Source organism: Polypterus senegalus, chromosome 2, assembly GCF_016835505.1.
Source record: "Polypterus senegalus isolate Bchr_013 chromosome 2, ASM1683550v1, whole genome shotgun sequence".
Classification (NCBI taxonomy): Eukaryota; Metazoa; Chordata; class Cladistia; order Polypteriformes; family Polypteridae; genus Polypterus; species Polypterus senegalus.
Window position 1 is genome coordinate 199,636,893 of NC_053155.1, and position 15,623 is coordinate 199,652,515.

A 15,623-nucleotide genomic window follows, 5' to 3' on the forward strand; every position below is an offset into this window, starting at 1 on the left:
TAATCATTTTTATGTTTTTTTTTCATTTTGAGCTTCCTAGACACCCCAAAGGTAGAATATCTCACAAAATAATTTTTCCCATAAAAACAGAAAATCCAGGGCCAAAAGGGTTAAGTTCCAATAGTAACTACCATGCAGTGGATGTTATTATCCATGCTGGGTAATGTTAGAGGCACACTTTTAATTCAGCTTTGGTTTAGGTCACACTGGAACAAGTGTTTGTATGTCATTTTAGAAAGCAGGCCTCTGTGAATCGTGGGGTTACTAAGGCGCATGTAAACACACTCGGTGTGGATAAGTAATTTAAGAACTGAACTTCAAGTGTATGGTGACAGTGTTTGACACAAGGTACAAAATTATTAATCTCAGCTAATTATTTCACTTTGTTTCATTGTGTGTTTACTCCATGACAGCATTGTGTGTGTGTGTGTGTGTGTGTATGTGTGAGGGCTGGGGTTTTGCCTAGGGTAAGAGAAAATTTGTAGCAAATTCCAGTTGAAGCAAATGATGCAAAATAAGATTAAGTGGAGGCTTGACTGAAGTGTTTAAAATTATGAATGGAATTAGTACAGTGGATCAAAACTGTTATTTTAAAATGAGTTCAAGAACAAGGGGACACAGTTGGAATCTTGTTTAGAGGTAAATGTCACACAAACATTAGGAAATTTTTCTTTACTCAGAGAACAACAGCCACTTGGAATATGTTACCAAGCAGTGTGGGAGTCAGTAGAACTTTAGAGACCTTCAAAACTGGACTTATGTTATTATGATGTTATTTTAAAAGAATTAAGTGGATAGGATTGACAAGCTTTGTTGGGCTGTATGGCCTGTTCTCTTCTATATTGTTGTAAAGTTCGTGACATTAGACATACACGCACAAATCTATTCTCACCTACAGTTTGGTCGCAGTTGCCATCCTGTGATTTGTTGGTGCCAGAAAGGACAATTTATTGCAAAAGATTTGGGAGTCCTTGTAAATGTATGGCTGTCCTCAACCACACAATAAATAGAAAAAAATAAACTAGGTTACATACAGAAGTATTGTGTATTTGGAGTGCAACTCAATTATATTAAATAGCATCCATCCATTATCCAACCCACTATATCCTAATTACAGAGTCACGAGGGTCTGCTGGAGCCAATCCCAGTCAACACAGGGCACAAGGCAGGAAACAAACTCCGGGCAGGGTGCCAGCCCACTGCAGGGCGTGCACACACACTAAGGATGATTTAGAATCGCCAATGCATGTCTTTGGACTGTGGGAGGAAACTGGAGCACCCAGGAGAAACCCACACAGACACAGGGAGAACATGCAAACTCCACGCAGGGAGAACCTGGGAAGCTAACCCGGGTCTTCTAACTGCGAGGCAGCAGCACTACCCACTGTGGCACCATGCCGCCCCATGTTAAATAACAGCCTTTGAATATTTAGTATCATACAGTCACTTCTGTTGAGCAAAATCTCCTTTGGTGTTTCATTTTTCCTGCTAAGTTTTGTCAAAGGTCAAAATGTGCAAATGTATAATTATATAATAAATTGCAAATCAGTTTGTTGATTGTGCCAAATATTGTAGAAGAAAAATTAGACTTAGAGGGTTCCCATAGTCATTTAGGATAAAGTGTCTTGATATGCTTTCCATATTAAAATATAGCATTTATCTTAAAGAAACAGCATAAAGGGTTAATAAATGTCAGCAACCTGTTCAGGCAGATCAGGAAACCAGATAATGTTCAAATGAACAACAAAGACAAAGATGTAATACACAAAGTGTACTGACAGGTGACTAAGAGATGACTAAGAAATCAGCAGATGTCCTTTAAACCACCAGAATGGACAGTTGTTACATACACAGACATTTCAAGGGTGGTGGCTCAACCCAAATGGTATAAGAAGAACCAGAATATAATAAAAATACTTTGTTATATCAGTCATTTGGGTGTAAACCAACAAACCAATAAGAGTAAACTGTATGAATTGATTGACACTGTATATAAATTCAATAGTTTATAATAATAATAATAATAATAATAAATGCATTTTATTTATAGGGCAATTTACATTTGTAGTAAATCTCAAAGTGCAACATAAAAGTTTAAACAAAGGCAAAACAAGTTAAAAACGGGGATAAAACAACAATAATTAGTAGCATTGTTGTTAATATGCTTTCCTAAATAAAAAAGTCTTTAGCTGTTTTTTAAAACAGCCCACAGTCTGCTCTGTTCTTATGCTCTCTGGTAGGGCATTCCAGAGCCGTGGAGTAGCCACTGCAAAGGCTCTGTCACCCATTGTACAAAGTTTGGTCATAGGGGGGCGAAGGCGATAGGTATTTGCAAAACGCAGATTTCGTGTACTGGATTGTAGTATAAGGAGTTCCTTAAGATATTGTGGAGCATTTCCATGGATATACTGCTGAGTAAGCAGACAAAGTTTGTATTCAATAAGGAGGTGAATAGGGAGCCAATGAAGTGACTGGAGGATTGGTGAAATGTGGTCATATTTCCGCACCCTATTCAGGATCCTTGCAGCACTATTTTGAATTTGTAGCTATTCTGTTGCCATGACCCTGTAGTTAGGATATAGCGGGTTGGATAATGGTTGGATGGATGGATGTATGTAGCTTTTGAAGACTCTTGTTGGGTTGAGGAGTGCATTACAATAGTCCAGCCTGGAGGAGACAAATGCATCAACCAGCTTTTCAGCATCACAGAGAGAGAGGCAGGGATGGAGTTTGGCTATATTTCGGAGATGAAGAAATGCAATTTTACAAAGGTGATGGAAATATGTATAAAATGACAGATGGGAGTTTAACTTGACACCCAAATTTGTAACTTAAGGGGAGAGGGCAATGGTACGGTCAGAAAAGGAAATACAATTTATGGAGGAACGAAGTTGATGGGGGGTATCAAAAGTGCCTCAGTTTTGGTGCTGTTCAGTTTGAGGAGCAAGAGGAAAGAGTTAATGGAGGTGTAAGGGAGGTCGAATCCAGTCTCACATAGAGCTGAATGAAATTCCATGTCTGCCGATGATGTGACCCAGGGGTAGCATATACATGTTGAAAAGAGTCGGCCCAAGGACTGATCCTTGTGGGATCCCACAGGTGACAGTGTGAGTATAAGATTTAGCATCCCCCAGGGCCACATACTCAGCACTATCTGTGAGATAGGACTCGAACCACTCCAGAGAAGTGACAGAAAGTTCAATTATATAGTGGAGACAACGGAGGAGAATATTATAAGCTGTGAGATCCAGAAGGATAAGAAGTGATGGAGAGCCCTGGTCAGCAGCATTCAGGAGGTCATTGGTGACTCTGACCAGGGCTGTCTCTATACTGTGAGAAGATCGGAAACCAGATTCAAATTTTTCAAACAGATTGAATTTTTTGAGATGATCCTGAAGCTGGATCAAAACAACCTTTTTCAAAACCTTATACAAAAATGGAAGGTTGGAAATCTGACAATAGTTTGTTATCACTTCACGATCCAAAGAGGATTTTTTTAAATGAGGTCTAATTTTTGCGGTTTTCAAGGTCAATGGAACTAAGCCACTCTGGAGGGAGTGAATAATGATATCAGCAATAAGAGGGCTTAAATCCAATACATTAGCTTTTACCAGTGGAGTAGGTAAAGGGTCCAATGAACGTGTTGAAGGCCTCATCCTCTGGATGAACCCCTCAGCTTCTTTAACTGTGGTACAGAGGAACTGGGAGAGGCAGTCCATTGGCTTTGATATGGAAACATCCAGCGATGGAGGGCTGGAAACAGACAGTGAGGAGCAGATGGTGTCTACCTTACAGGTGAAATATTCAATAAAATTATTACACTGCTCCTCTGTGAAATTATTACAGTCGTAGGTATGAGGATTAAGTAAATGATTTATCACGGAAAAATATTTATAAAACAAACCTCTATCCTTTGTTCTCTGATCATTCTTACCATTCTGTAACAGACTACTGTGGAAGATACTCCCCTAAGGCGAGGACAGCAACAAACAGCTTTTCTCCTGCCTGATTACTAACTCAAAAAGGTTTATCAGACTTTTCCTAGTAAAGGAAACATTTCTTTTTTAATGTGTTTGATTTGCCATACCCTCATAGCAGAGGCAGTGCTAAAATATTTTCTCTGATATGGTTTAAGTGTGGCTACACCAGACTTTTTTAATTCAATATGTGGTGGAGAGGTTTGGATTTTAACAGTACTTTATCTAGAGTATGGCTTTATTGCATGCTAAAATGCAGAAATTAATATTAAAATCACATATACATTTCTTTAAAAATTAATAGCAAATATTTATCACTGAACATTTTATGTTAGAAGCATTCGACTTTTCCTAGAGTTTAAGATCTTGTCCATCATTTTCTAGCTTGGACTGGAGTGGACCTTCCATGTGCTTTTCATGTCATTTCTGGTAAAATTTTCATTAAAGTCAAGTTTGTCATCAACAACACGGTTCTCACTCATGTCAGAAATGATGTCTTCCATTTCAGCTAACACAGATGACAATTAACACCAAGGAATATTTTCATTTTCTTCATCTCTAATTTGTTTGTATTTTACCTAAATTTATGACTCAATCCATTGTAGCTGTTCTTGCATGTAGGTTTATCACTAATGTGGCTTCATGGGATACAGAGACAGGAAAGTACAAGATTAAAAAAAAAATCTAGTAAAAGAATGCAGCAATCATTATGTAATCAAGGGCTATAACAAAAGAGGCTTTCAAACTAAATGTTTTTTTTTATTTATTCACATCGTTGATTCATTTTTTTCCTCATGTAATGCTTGCTTTTGTTTCTCAAGCATTTGCATGGTGTGGCTGAGGTGTGGCTATGGAATTTACAAGCAAAGCTTTAAACTCTAGTGCTATTGATTCTTGTAACCATAAAAAGAAATTACAATAGAAGGATCAAAAATGTAACAATGAGAGAAAGGAAATTTAATGGATTTGACTCAGTCTGAAAATGTATGTCTAGAGCAGTATGCATCTCCTGAATGTTTTAAAACAACTGCTGTCATACAAATCTGTGACTTTTGCACTGCGGACTCATTGCTCCACTGCCTATCTCCTGTACACAAGATAAGAACAGCAAACATGGACCCCAGTTACAATTTAACAAAAAAGAAAAATTACAAATAAATATAGAGTTGTGCCTATGTATGGTTCTGCTCACAACACAATGATTAAAATGTACTTAATGAAGCTGTGTGCAGGAGAAGTGGATTTTCAAGTAAAATTAGTTTTCTGGTTTTTGTTCTGCTTTAGTCTGTATTATAATGATAAGAAATTAGTGCTTTACACTTACCTGTGTTCAACTGTTGCCACATTGTGTATATTACTTGAAGAGCCCATCAGAAACAGTTAATGACAACCTAATTAATGTGATGTCACTTCACAATGTGGCAGTAACCCACTTGAATGAATAAATGAAAAAATGAATGGAACCATAAAAAATTACATTTAAAGTAAAAATTACAACATATTGAAAAACAAAATAAATTGACAATTTTTGAAATCTTTCTAAATTTTTCCAGGATGTGTCTTTCTAAAAGCTTCCATCCATACATTTTTAAAATTCACCTTCACTGTAACGGGGGTCAAATGGAGTCCCATCCCACCTGACTTGTATACAAGGCAGACAACAAACCCATTCATCGCAGGGCATTCTAGTACACAAATCCACCTTTACTCCTGCCAGTGCATACATGTGGGGTGTGGGGAACCATATGAGTACTCGAAGGTTCCATTAGCATTGCTCATTAAACTGCACACACATGTGTCTGCTATTGAAGACACATACAGATGATTTTTTCATTAAAAAATGTTTTTCTTTATTAAAATATGCTTTGTTCTTTTAGGGTCCTTGTATTTTGACAACACATCATCGTTTGAGAAAAAGGATGATGCTGTCCCTCCAGGAGAAGAACATGAGTATATCTGGGAAATCACAGAAGATATTGGACCCACGAAAGAAGATCCATCATGCCTCACCTACACATACTACTCACATATGGACACAGTGAAAGACTTCAATTCTGGACTGATTGGAGCTTTACTAATTTGCAAATCAGGTAGTCCATCGATTTCTTTCCTTGTTGATGAAGTTCATCTTTCTTTATTTAGCACACTGGAATTCTGGAAGAGAGGACTAAAATTTAAAATAGATAATGCTTTAATTAAGGAACACATTATCTTCAAAAAAGAGCACAAAATCTTGTGTCTATGCTTTAATAAATCTCTAGACGTGTAGTTAGGGCATGGGTGTCAATGTGGAGAGCTGATAGATAGACAGACAGACAGACAGACAGACAGACAGACAGACAGAGATAGATAGATGTGGGGGAGTGTCTAATCATAGATGGATATTTTTTATTTTGACGTAACCTGTAATTACAATTATATATCAGACAAACTGCATTTTCTAAAATTGGCATAATTACAGGGTTCACTTGGAATACAAAGATAAAGTTTCAACAGAGCATAAATCATCATTATGATAAGAAAATCCAACTTTCAGTCTGCTATGAATAAGACTTTAAAAATTAATAAACCATCAGTGGTTAGTGTGTTCCCTATCATTTTATACTTTGTTTTCATAATCCCTAAGTTAGCTTTTATTTTTCCTAGAGATGCCAACCCAAAAATAGAAATGATTTCTGAAACAACAATGTCCAGTTACCCAAATAATACACAAAGAAAACTGAGTGGTATTAGTTTACTGCAACTTCAACACTGAAAATTCTCCAGTGTATATTTCCAATTATTGTTCCTGTGGGGGGTTTAAAGATAGATAGATAGATAGATAGATAGATAGATAGATAGATAGATAGATAGATAGATAGATAGATAGATAGATAGATAGGGAATGAATGACAGACAGACAGACAGATAGATAGATAGATAGATAGATTAGATAGATAGATAGATAGATAGATAGATAGATAGATAGATAGATAAGGAGTGTCTAATTTGATAGATAGATAGATAGATAGATAGATAAGGAGTGTCTAATTAGATAGATAGATAGATAGATAGATAGATAGATAGATAGATAGATAGATAGATAGATAGATAGATAGATAGATAGATATACTATAGTCTGAACACACACTAGAATGGCTAAAAAGGAATAAAATATAAAAAGGAAGAAAAACTTCTTGACTTGGCATTCACCAACACAGTAAAAGGCATTATGCGGGCATATTGTGTTTGGTATAAAGGAGCCCCAGTAACGTTTTTTGACAGAGATTCTCATGAATAATTCACTGTTTGAAAGTCCTCAGTGTTAGTGTGTCAGAGAGAGGATGTGCAGCATTGTTGATGAAGAATGTCTAATCATAGATACAGTAGATAAATACTCCAATGCTTCAAGAATGGAATCAATGTGGGTGCAGCAATATACAAGTAAAATTCCTAGTGTAAAACAGCAAAAAACAAATTGCAAATTATTACATTAAATGCAACAACAAGAACTATACTAGACATACCAAATTAAATTAATTGAATAAATAAGATTTAAAGAGCTATTACTCTATTCCAGTATGTATATTATAACTGACTAGAATAAAAATGGTCACAGTAGAAGAAGGCATTATATTGTATGATGACTTTGAACAAAAATGCACGCCAATAGCGCCTCTGGGTACACCTGGTGGCAATGAAGCACAGGTTTTATGTCATAATACTATAGTAGTACTTACATTAAGATGTATGTGGACATCCAGGACTCCATTTTCCAAAGCTAATTTTTCAGTAGAGAGTTGGAAGAGGCCTCGACCTACCACAGCAGAATCAGTCCACTGCTATAAGCAAATGAAGTAGAAGCAAAAACCCTTTAAAAAACAGCTCCTTTCAGAGTCCCTGTCTCCTTATAAATGTCCTTTTATTTTAATTTCAGGAACATTGGATTTCACAGGCAAGCAACGAGAATTTGATGAGGAGTTTGTGCTTCTTTTTGGAGTTTTTAATGAAAATAAAAGTTGGTTTAACACACACGAGAGTTCAGCTACTCAAGAAAAACTTTTCTACACGATCAATGGCTTTCAATATGGATCATTGCCAGGTACTTTGTAATACAAGACTATGGAATACTTTTAACAATAGACTTAATGAAACACTAAAATTATTCACATTTATTGGTCTGTTTGAGAAAGCATAATAAAGATGTGTTATTTTCAGCAAAGGATCTCTTATTTAATTTAAAAGAATCAGAATCAGAATGACATTTATGTCAAGTGTGCATGGATACAAAGAAGCGGTGTATACCGGAGTGTTATCACATCAGCAGGGCACTGCTTTGTTTCCTGGGTGGGATTGTACTTTGTGTTCTGTTTATGTGATATCCCAATTTTCTACGTGCTTATCACTACACATTAAAGTTTCCTCTTGCAGTCTAAATGCACACTGATAGATTACATATCTGTGAAGATACTGCCCTAATGTTAATCACTGTGTACCAATATGTACAGTATTTACCCATGACAGCCTCACTTCTCATCTAGGACTACGTTGTCCCTGGTAAAAGATATGATATGATTCCATTTCACATATTCACATGAAATACTCTTCATGATTTGGGCCTCTGAGTCAGCAAGCCATATATTTTCCAAATATGCTAAAGGGGAATTCATCTGTTACAGTGGAAGGGAGAGCTGCCTTGTAATCCAAAGGTTCCTTATTTCATGTCTCACTGCTGCTGCTACCGTAGATAGGACAAGTGGCTGATTGGGGGCATTCCCATAAGTGAATTCCTGAATAGGGACAAAAGGTGCTGTGACTTGGATTTGCTCTGGATATAGGACCCTTGTAATGTGAGGGGTAACTGTAGTGGGGCTGAAACAGAGAGAGCCTGTCGCCATGTAAGAATCCGGTTGGGTTGAGGAATCTCCTTTTCTGCAAATGGATAGTAACCACTTAGTGATTCAGAGGCCCCTCGTACTTGTGGCCAGCTTCTCCATGCGCAGATTTGAAATGCAGGAAGGTGTAACCCAAAGTGATTTCTTGTAGGTGACAGGCCTCCTGTTCCTGCTACCTTTGACCCCACCCAACTCCATTTAAGCCAAATTAATGGTCTTAAATCAACATTACCATCCAATCAATAGGTCATTTATGTACAATTTTTCATCTTACCTATCACTTTGATAATCATATAATTTTTCCATTTGTGTTTGTTTCTTCATTGCCTTAAATTTTTAGACTTTAGACATTGCATTTAAAAGCAGTTTTAAGAAAATTGGTGCTTTTTAGGTTGGAAAGTACTGCAAAAATGTAACTTTTACTCGTTCACTCTTAAGTAACAAAACCTCAATAAAGGCTTCTTTGGGTCTTCATAACACTAATAAAACATCAGTAGATCAGTTATTCTGCTCTGTGCAGTGTGACCTATTGACATGATGGAAAAAAACAATTATTAATATGAAAGATTGGCAGGTCTTATACTAAATATGTAATATAAAGAGAAATGTGTCTCAGTTAAGCCACCTCAGACCACTTCAAAGTGAAGTCTTGTTAGTCGGTCACATTGCAGAGATGAGTAAACCCTTCACTGAGGCTTTTGGTAAGTGTTGTGAAGACTCAAAGAAGTGGTTGTTAAGGTCTTTTTACATAACAGTAAGTGAGTAATAGATTACCTAAACTAAAGGGTTACCAATAAAACAGAAATTACAAATGTAAGAGCCAGAGAGGAAGGACAGGCATCCTGGCCAGGGTCAAGGAAAGGTCCATACCCAGCCATGAAGCCATAATGAAAAGGACAGGTGAATGGGCTCACTGGGAGAAGATCATTCCCCCACATGACAGGTAGCAGTGTTCCTCCAATCTAAACCCTATCAGGGTAGCATGGGAGTTGGAGTCTGGAAATGCAGCCCTGTAGGGGTCTTTGGGGACCACCAGAAGGAGCTGTTGGGGGGAGACTACCCTGGCTTCCACACAATGTTCTGGACGATCTGAACAGGAGACCAGAAGCAGATCCCGGGTCTGGTTTAAAAGGAAAAGCTTCTGACTCCATTCAAATAAGACAGTGAGCAACACTCAACAGGAGGTGGAGAGGAGGAAGAATTAATTTGTTTTATAATTCTGGCTTATTTTGTAGAGGTGACTAGAGAAAATGCATTTGGAGCAAATAAATACCTTTTATTTTATTCATATAATTTCTGGTGTTATACTTTGTGATTTAGGGTTCTCTGGCACCCCCGTGTGGTCACACTAACAAACTGAAATAGGGGTACAATAACATCCATTTCAGCCATTTCCTTATGTTGGTAACAACAAGTGATGGAATGCCAGCCCTTCATAGGACACACTCACTCTCATGCACATTTCACCACTTCAATCACCCCTCAGCCTAGAAGTACAGCATGTCTCCTGATGAAAGAAGTTTTCCGGAGAAGAAGCTGAAGAGAGCCACAGTAACTAAGCTTCTCTGGTTCAGTAACCTGGAAGTCCTTAAGAAATGCTTAAGAAATTATTAGCATTTCATAGTTTTGCCACTTTATAAATAAATTTTTGACCTGACATAATTTACATTTATTCATAAATCTCATTTCCATATCCATTTACTCCAGTATAGAGTTGAGGAGAACAAAAGCAATATTGGGTATATTATCCTTTATCAGGACATCAGTCCCTATGTAAACATTTATTTTATGCAGTCCATCCCATGAGCTTTACTGGTATTAAACTATGCAGTTTTCATCAAAACATATTTTGACAATTCCTGCAGTAAACAGAGAACTGAAGTTCCCCAATTTTTCAAAACTGATAGAAATATTTTTTGACTAAAGCAAAAACGTATCATTCAAATCTACTGCTGGTGAGTGTAAGCTAATCTTGCAAGTCATTCAGTGATAAGGAGCCGAGCTTAATGGGCTGAGATGGAAATCTCACAAAATGTAGAACTATTGTAGTCCTGCAGAACTGTAGAGTAAAATGAATTTCTAGAAACTGTTAACAATACCAGACACTCAGTCAATTATAGTTTTTTAAATTTATTTTAGACTTTTTTCACATTATTTCTCTGTTTTATTTAATTGCTCCACCATATAGGCTAACATTCCTTTAAATGTATTTTTTTGCAGAGTTACAAATCTGTGCCTATGGCAATGTAGCCCTACATTTTATAGGAATGAGCTCTGAGCCTGAGATTTTCTCAATTCACTTTAATGGACAAGTCTTAAGGCAGAATGGCCGCAAGGTGTCCACAGTGAGCCTCATCACAGCAGCCAGCACCACAGCAAACATGACCATCAATCATCCAGGCACTTGGCTGCTGTCTTCACAGCTTCCGAGACACATGGAAGGTAAAGTATTTAGACTGAAAATACTAATGTTAAATTATACTTTTTTGTCTTTTATGTAGTTGAGTAAAAAAATATGGTATATTTACACATTTAATTAGAAGCTGAGGAGCACATCTCCATTCTAATTGCTCAACATTTAACCCATAAAATGTCAATGGGTAAAACTGTACAAGTATAGTCTGAGCACCCACGTCATGGCATGGCAGCTGGGCCACACGTGCTTGTATAGTTTAAGCACTTGACCACAGTATATGCCTAGCATTAGCCCCCTCTGTGGTTATCGCACACAGTCTTATATATACAGTACAGGCCAAAAGTTTGGACACACCTTCTCATTCAATGTGTTTTCCTTATTTTCATGACCATTTACATTGGTAGATTCTCACTGAAGGCATCAAAACTATAAATGAACACATGTGGAGTTATGTACTTAACAAAAAAAGGTGAAATAACTGAAAACATGTTTTATATTCTAGTTTCTTCAAAATAGCCACCCTTTGCCCTGATTACTGCTTTGCACACTCTTTGCATTCTCTCGATGAGCTTCAACAGGTAGTCACCTGAAATGGTTTTCCAACAGTCTTGAAGGAGTTCCCAGAGGTGTTTAGCACTTGTTGGCCCCTTTGCCTTCACTCTGCTATTTTGAAGAAACTAGAATATAAAACATGTTTTCAGTTATTTCACCTTTTTTTGTTAAGTACATAACTCCACATGTTCATTCATAGTTTTGATGCCTTCAGTGAGAAGCTACCAATGTAAATGGTCATGAAAATAAGGAAAACACATTGAATGAGAAGGTGTGTCCAAACTTTTGGCCTGTACTGTATATATATGAAAGTGAGGAGAAGAGTTGGGGAGGGTTCCCTTTGGGCTTTTGCACATGTTCATATCATGATATAACATAGATCAGGAGCTACTTTGTATATGATAGACAAAAATATAAGCGGCCTCATGTATGAATGGTGCATTCGCACAAAAATGTTGTGTACGCCCGTTTCCACGCACACTTCAAGATGTATAAAAACTAAACTTGGCATAAAGCCACACACATTTTAACGGCAGCCTCACACCATGCGTAAGTAAGTTCTGCTCGGTTTTTCAAACTGGCGGCACCCATCATCGAAGCAGTGTTACTGTTTTATTGTGGTGTCCCTTTCTTTTTTACATTTGGATCCATGATGCAGGATTTATCAAATGCACAAAACTAACTGCATATCGTTTACAAATTTAAATCACTTTATTGTAATCATTCTGTAACAATAGAATGGTGCACGGAATGGCCAAACTGTTCCAACTACCATAGCTGCTTTAGCGTTGTTAGAAGACATCACAAATGGAAGAATTAGAAGAGAACATGTACTTATAAATGATGATGACTGGCTTCTAAGTCAATTTCGATTTCCAAGAGCTATCCTCTTGGAGCTGTGTGCTTGTGCCAGCTTTACAAAGGCAGACTTGGGGGAATTGTGCTCTAACTGCTCCTTTGCAAGTTCTGTCCACCCTTGGGTTTTTAGCCACAGTAGCTTTTCAGCATGAACTTGCTGACTGCTCAGGTTTTTCACAGTCATCACTTAGATGCACCATGCCAGCTGTATGGGATGGAATTATCCCCTTATCATCCAAATATATAAGATTTCCTTACACTGTAGTTGAACTGGCAAACATAAAAGCTCAATTCACAGCAACATCCGGTTTTCCAGATGTAATCGGAGCAATCAACTGCATGCACATGGCTATTGTAGTGGCGCTGGACAAGTTATATCAGGGATTAATCACCAAAAGAATGAGCTGCCATTACATTATCTAAAGCAGGAGAACCTATAAAAATTGGAACTCCGCACAGTCGCAGCTGTTTTTTCCAACTATTGTGGCAAAAGGCAAGCAGTCCTTTTAAGGATAGTGAGTCACCTCAAAGAGCCATGTAAAAAAGCAGAGAATCAATCCATTGTTGTGCTCAGTGCCGATGCTACACTATAAAGGCACCTTCAGAGAATGAATTTGCTAATGTAAGTAGAAAGCATTTCCAATCTATTAATGGGCTGCTCTATAGTTCACAGGAAGTGTGTCGCTTTGTGCTAGCATTTAGCATGCTGCATAATGTGGCACACAATTGTATCTTGTCCATACCTGAAGAGATGTGGTATGATGAACCTGACCCTGACCCACCAAATGATCAGCCAAATCGGACAGCGTTACCACTTCGTTTGAATTTATTTTTAACCAATTAGTTTAATTTGTGGTCAATATCACATAGTATAGGCCTTATATTCCTTAGTTCATTGGCCACATCTCTTACAGCATCCACTATTGCATTTTGTGACTTCAGAACAGTGTCCATCAGCACACAGCCAGATAGTACCCTGGTGGTTTCTGAGGCAGAGGTGTATGCTCAGCCTGCTTCCGAAGCTGTACTGGGCACAGCAGCACCATCACCGCCCAGAGGTATGTCCTCGGCATGGGGGTCAGATTTGACTCGCCATTTCACGTTGACTTTGATATTTGACCGCTTTTTTTTTATTTCGGGTGCTGTGTGACTTTCTGAACTTGAACTTTCGAGTGTCTCCGCCACTCTGTATCATCAGTTTCCTTTTGTTACTTACATCACTGCTTAAGCCAACAAATAGTATGTTTTCCCTTGTCACTACTTCACATTCACTGAAATTCTTCTTCTTTCCACTAGCTTTTGCCATTGTCTTTTAACAAAACACTGAATAGAAGGGGCTATTGATATTGATTTGATATTGAAATATGCAAAACTCAGGGTGGGGCTGTAGGTGAGTGCATGTGCATTAAAATTGGGATTTATAAAGGGAAAGTGCACAGAACTTTGCTGTTGCACAGTCTTATGCATCTGAATCTTTTTGTGCGCACACACATTTCCAGGTTTGTCTATACACCATGTTTTATTGTGAATTCTACGCACATCATTATACATGAGGCCCAAAGTGCTTACTGCTATTGATCAGAATTTCCCCTTGGGATTAATAAAGTATCTATCTATCTATCTATCTATCTATCTATCTATCTATCTATCTATCTATCTATCTATCTATCTATCTATCTATCTATCTATCTATCTATCTATCTATCTATCTATCTATCTATCATGTATATAACCAAGAAAAAGATCAAGGGCTAGGCACAGTAGAGGCATAAGGATACAAGGGCACTACTTGTGCCTCTACTTGTCTTTCCCCCTCTTTTGGCTTGTAGCGAAGCACCACCTACATTCACAGCCACAGCATGGCACCAGCACTTGAGGTTTATAATGGGCTTGCTAATGACTGAGTTTCACTGAATTTTCACTTTTCATTGCATTCTTAACTACAGTATATACACTATAAGTGATTAGGTCTCCTTTTTCTGGACATGGCACTGCACTTTGTGTTCCACCCTGTTAGTTAGTGCTACCATTTGGCACATCCATCACTTCTGCTCTGCCCTTTATTATAATAAAGAATGCTTTCAGAATAGAGCATGACTGTTAGAATAATATTAATAAATATCAACAAAACAAACACACAGCTTGGTTAATTTTCTTTTTTCTATAAAGTCACCAAATTTTAATCAAATCGGTCATGCATATTTGAGATTATGGACTATTTCATTTTTTTTATCAAAATGTCCTTTGTTAGCGGGTACCTACTGACCTAGATGTACCCTGCTTTAACTGCAATTATGGAGTTCTACAAATGGATCTTTGAGTCTTGGCAGTCATATGCCGTGTACCTTTAAGGGAAGGCATTGTGGGCCAAATGTATAAGAATTAGCCACGTGGAGCAGTGCAGATCAAAACAGTCCTTAAAGGGCCCTCCAAGACTCAGAAAACATGTGAGACTCTATAAAATAAAAATATTAATGACAAAAGATTTATTACAATTTGCAATGTGTTTCTATCTTCTTGATGGAAGAAAAAACTGTGAATCATCTGCATTGATTGGAAACCAAAAAGATGTGCCAGTTAAGTAAAGTGAGAGCTCAGGAAAATACTGCATGGCATGGAAAATTAATACCCTGAAAACTGCAATTTTTTTTTTTTTACTTATTGCTAGTTTGTGGAGGTTTATTATGGACTGGAGCATCACTACAGGAAGGAAGACAGCCGAGAGACTGCTACCATTGCAGCTCCACCACCACTTTGCTCACTGCTTCAATGCAGGCAGATATCTTTCTATGGCAGGATTTGGTAATTTCTAGAACATTATTGCTTTGGCCCTCAGTCATAACAATAAATGGCCACAGCTCGGTCAACTGTAAATCAGTACGTGACTGTATATAGATATGTAGATATCTTTAGGCGCCCTGCCCGGGGTTTGTTTCCTCCCTTGCG

At 37.6% G+C, this 15,623-nt stretch overlaps 1 protein-coding gene across 1 annotated transcript in view; it reads left to right on the forward strand.

Annotated features, from left to right (window-relative positions):
• The window catches only part of f5 (coagulation factor V), a 116,500-nt gene that overhangs the window by 38,473 nt on the left and 62,404 nt on the right, over positions 1-15,623 (forward strand). Inside the window, exons 4-6 of the mRNA XM_039745165.1 lie at positions 5,855-6,067; positions 7,894-8,058; positions 11,072-11,293. Of these exons, the coding sequence (XP_039601099.1) occupies positions 5,855-6,067; positions 7,894-8,058; positions 11,072-11,293 (600 nt within the window). The remainder of the gene's footprint in view (positions 1-5,854; positions 6,068-7,893; positions 8,059-11,071; positions 11,294-15,623) is intronic.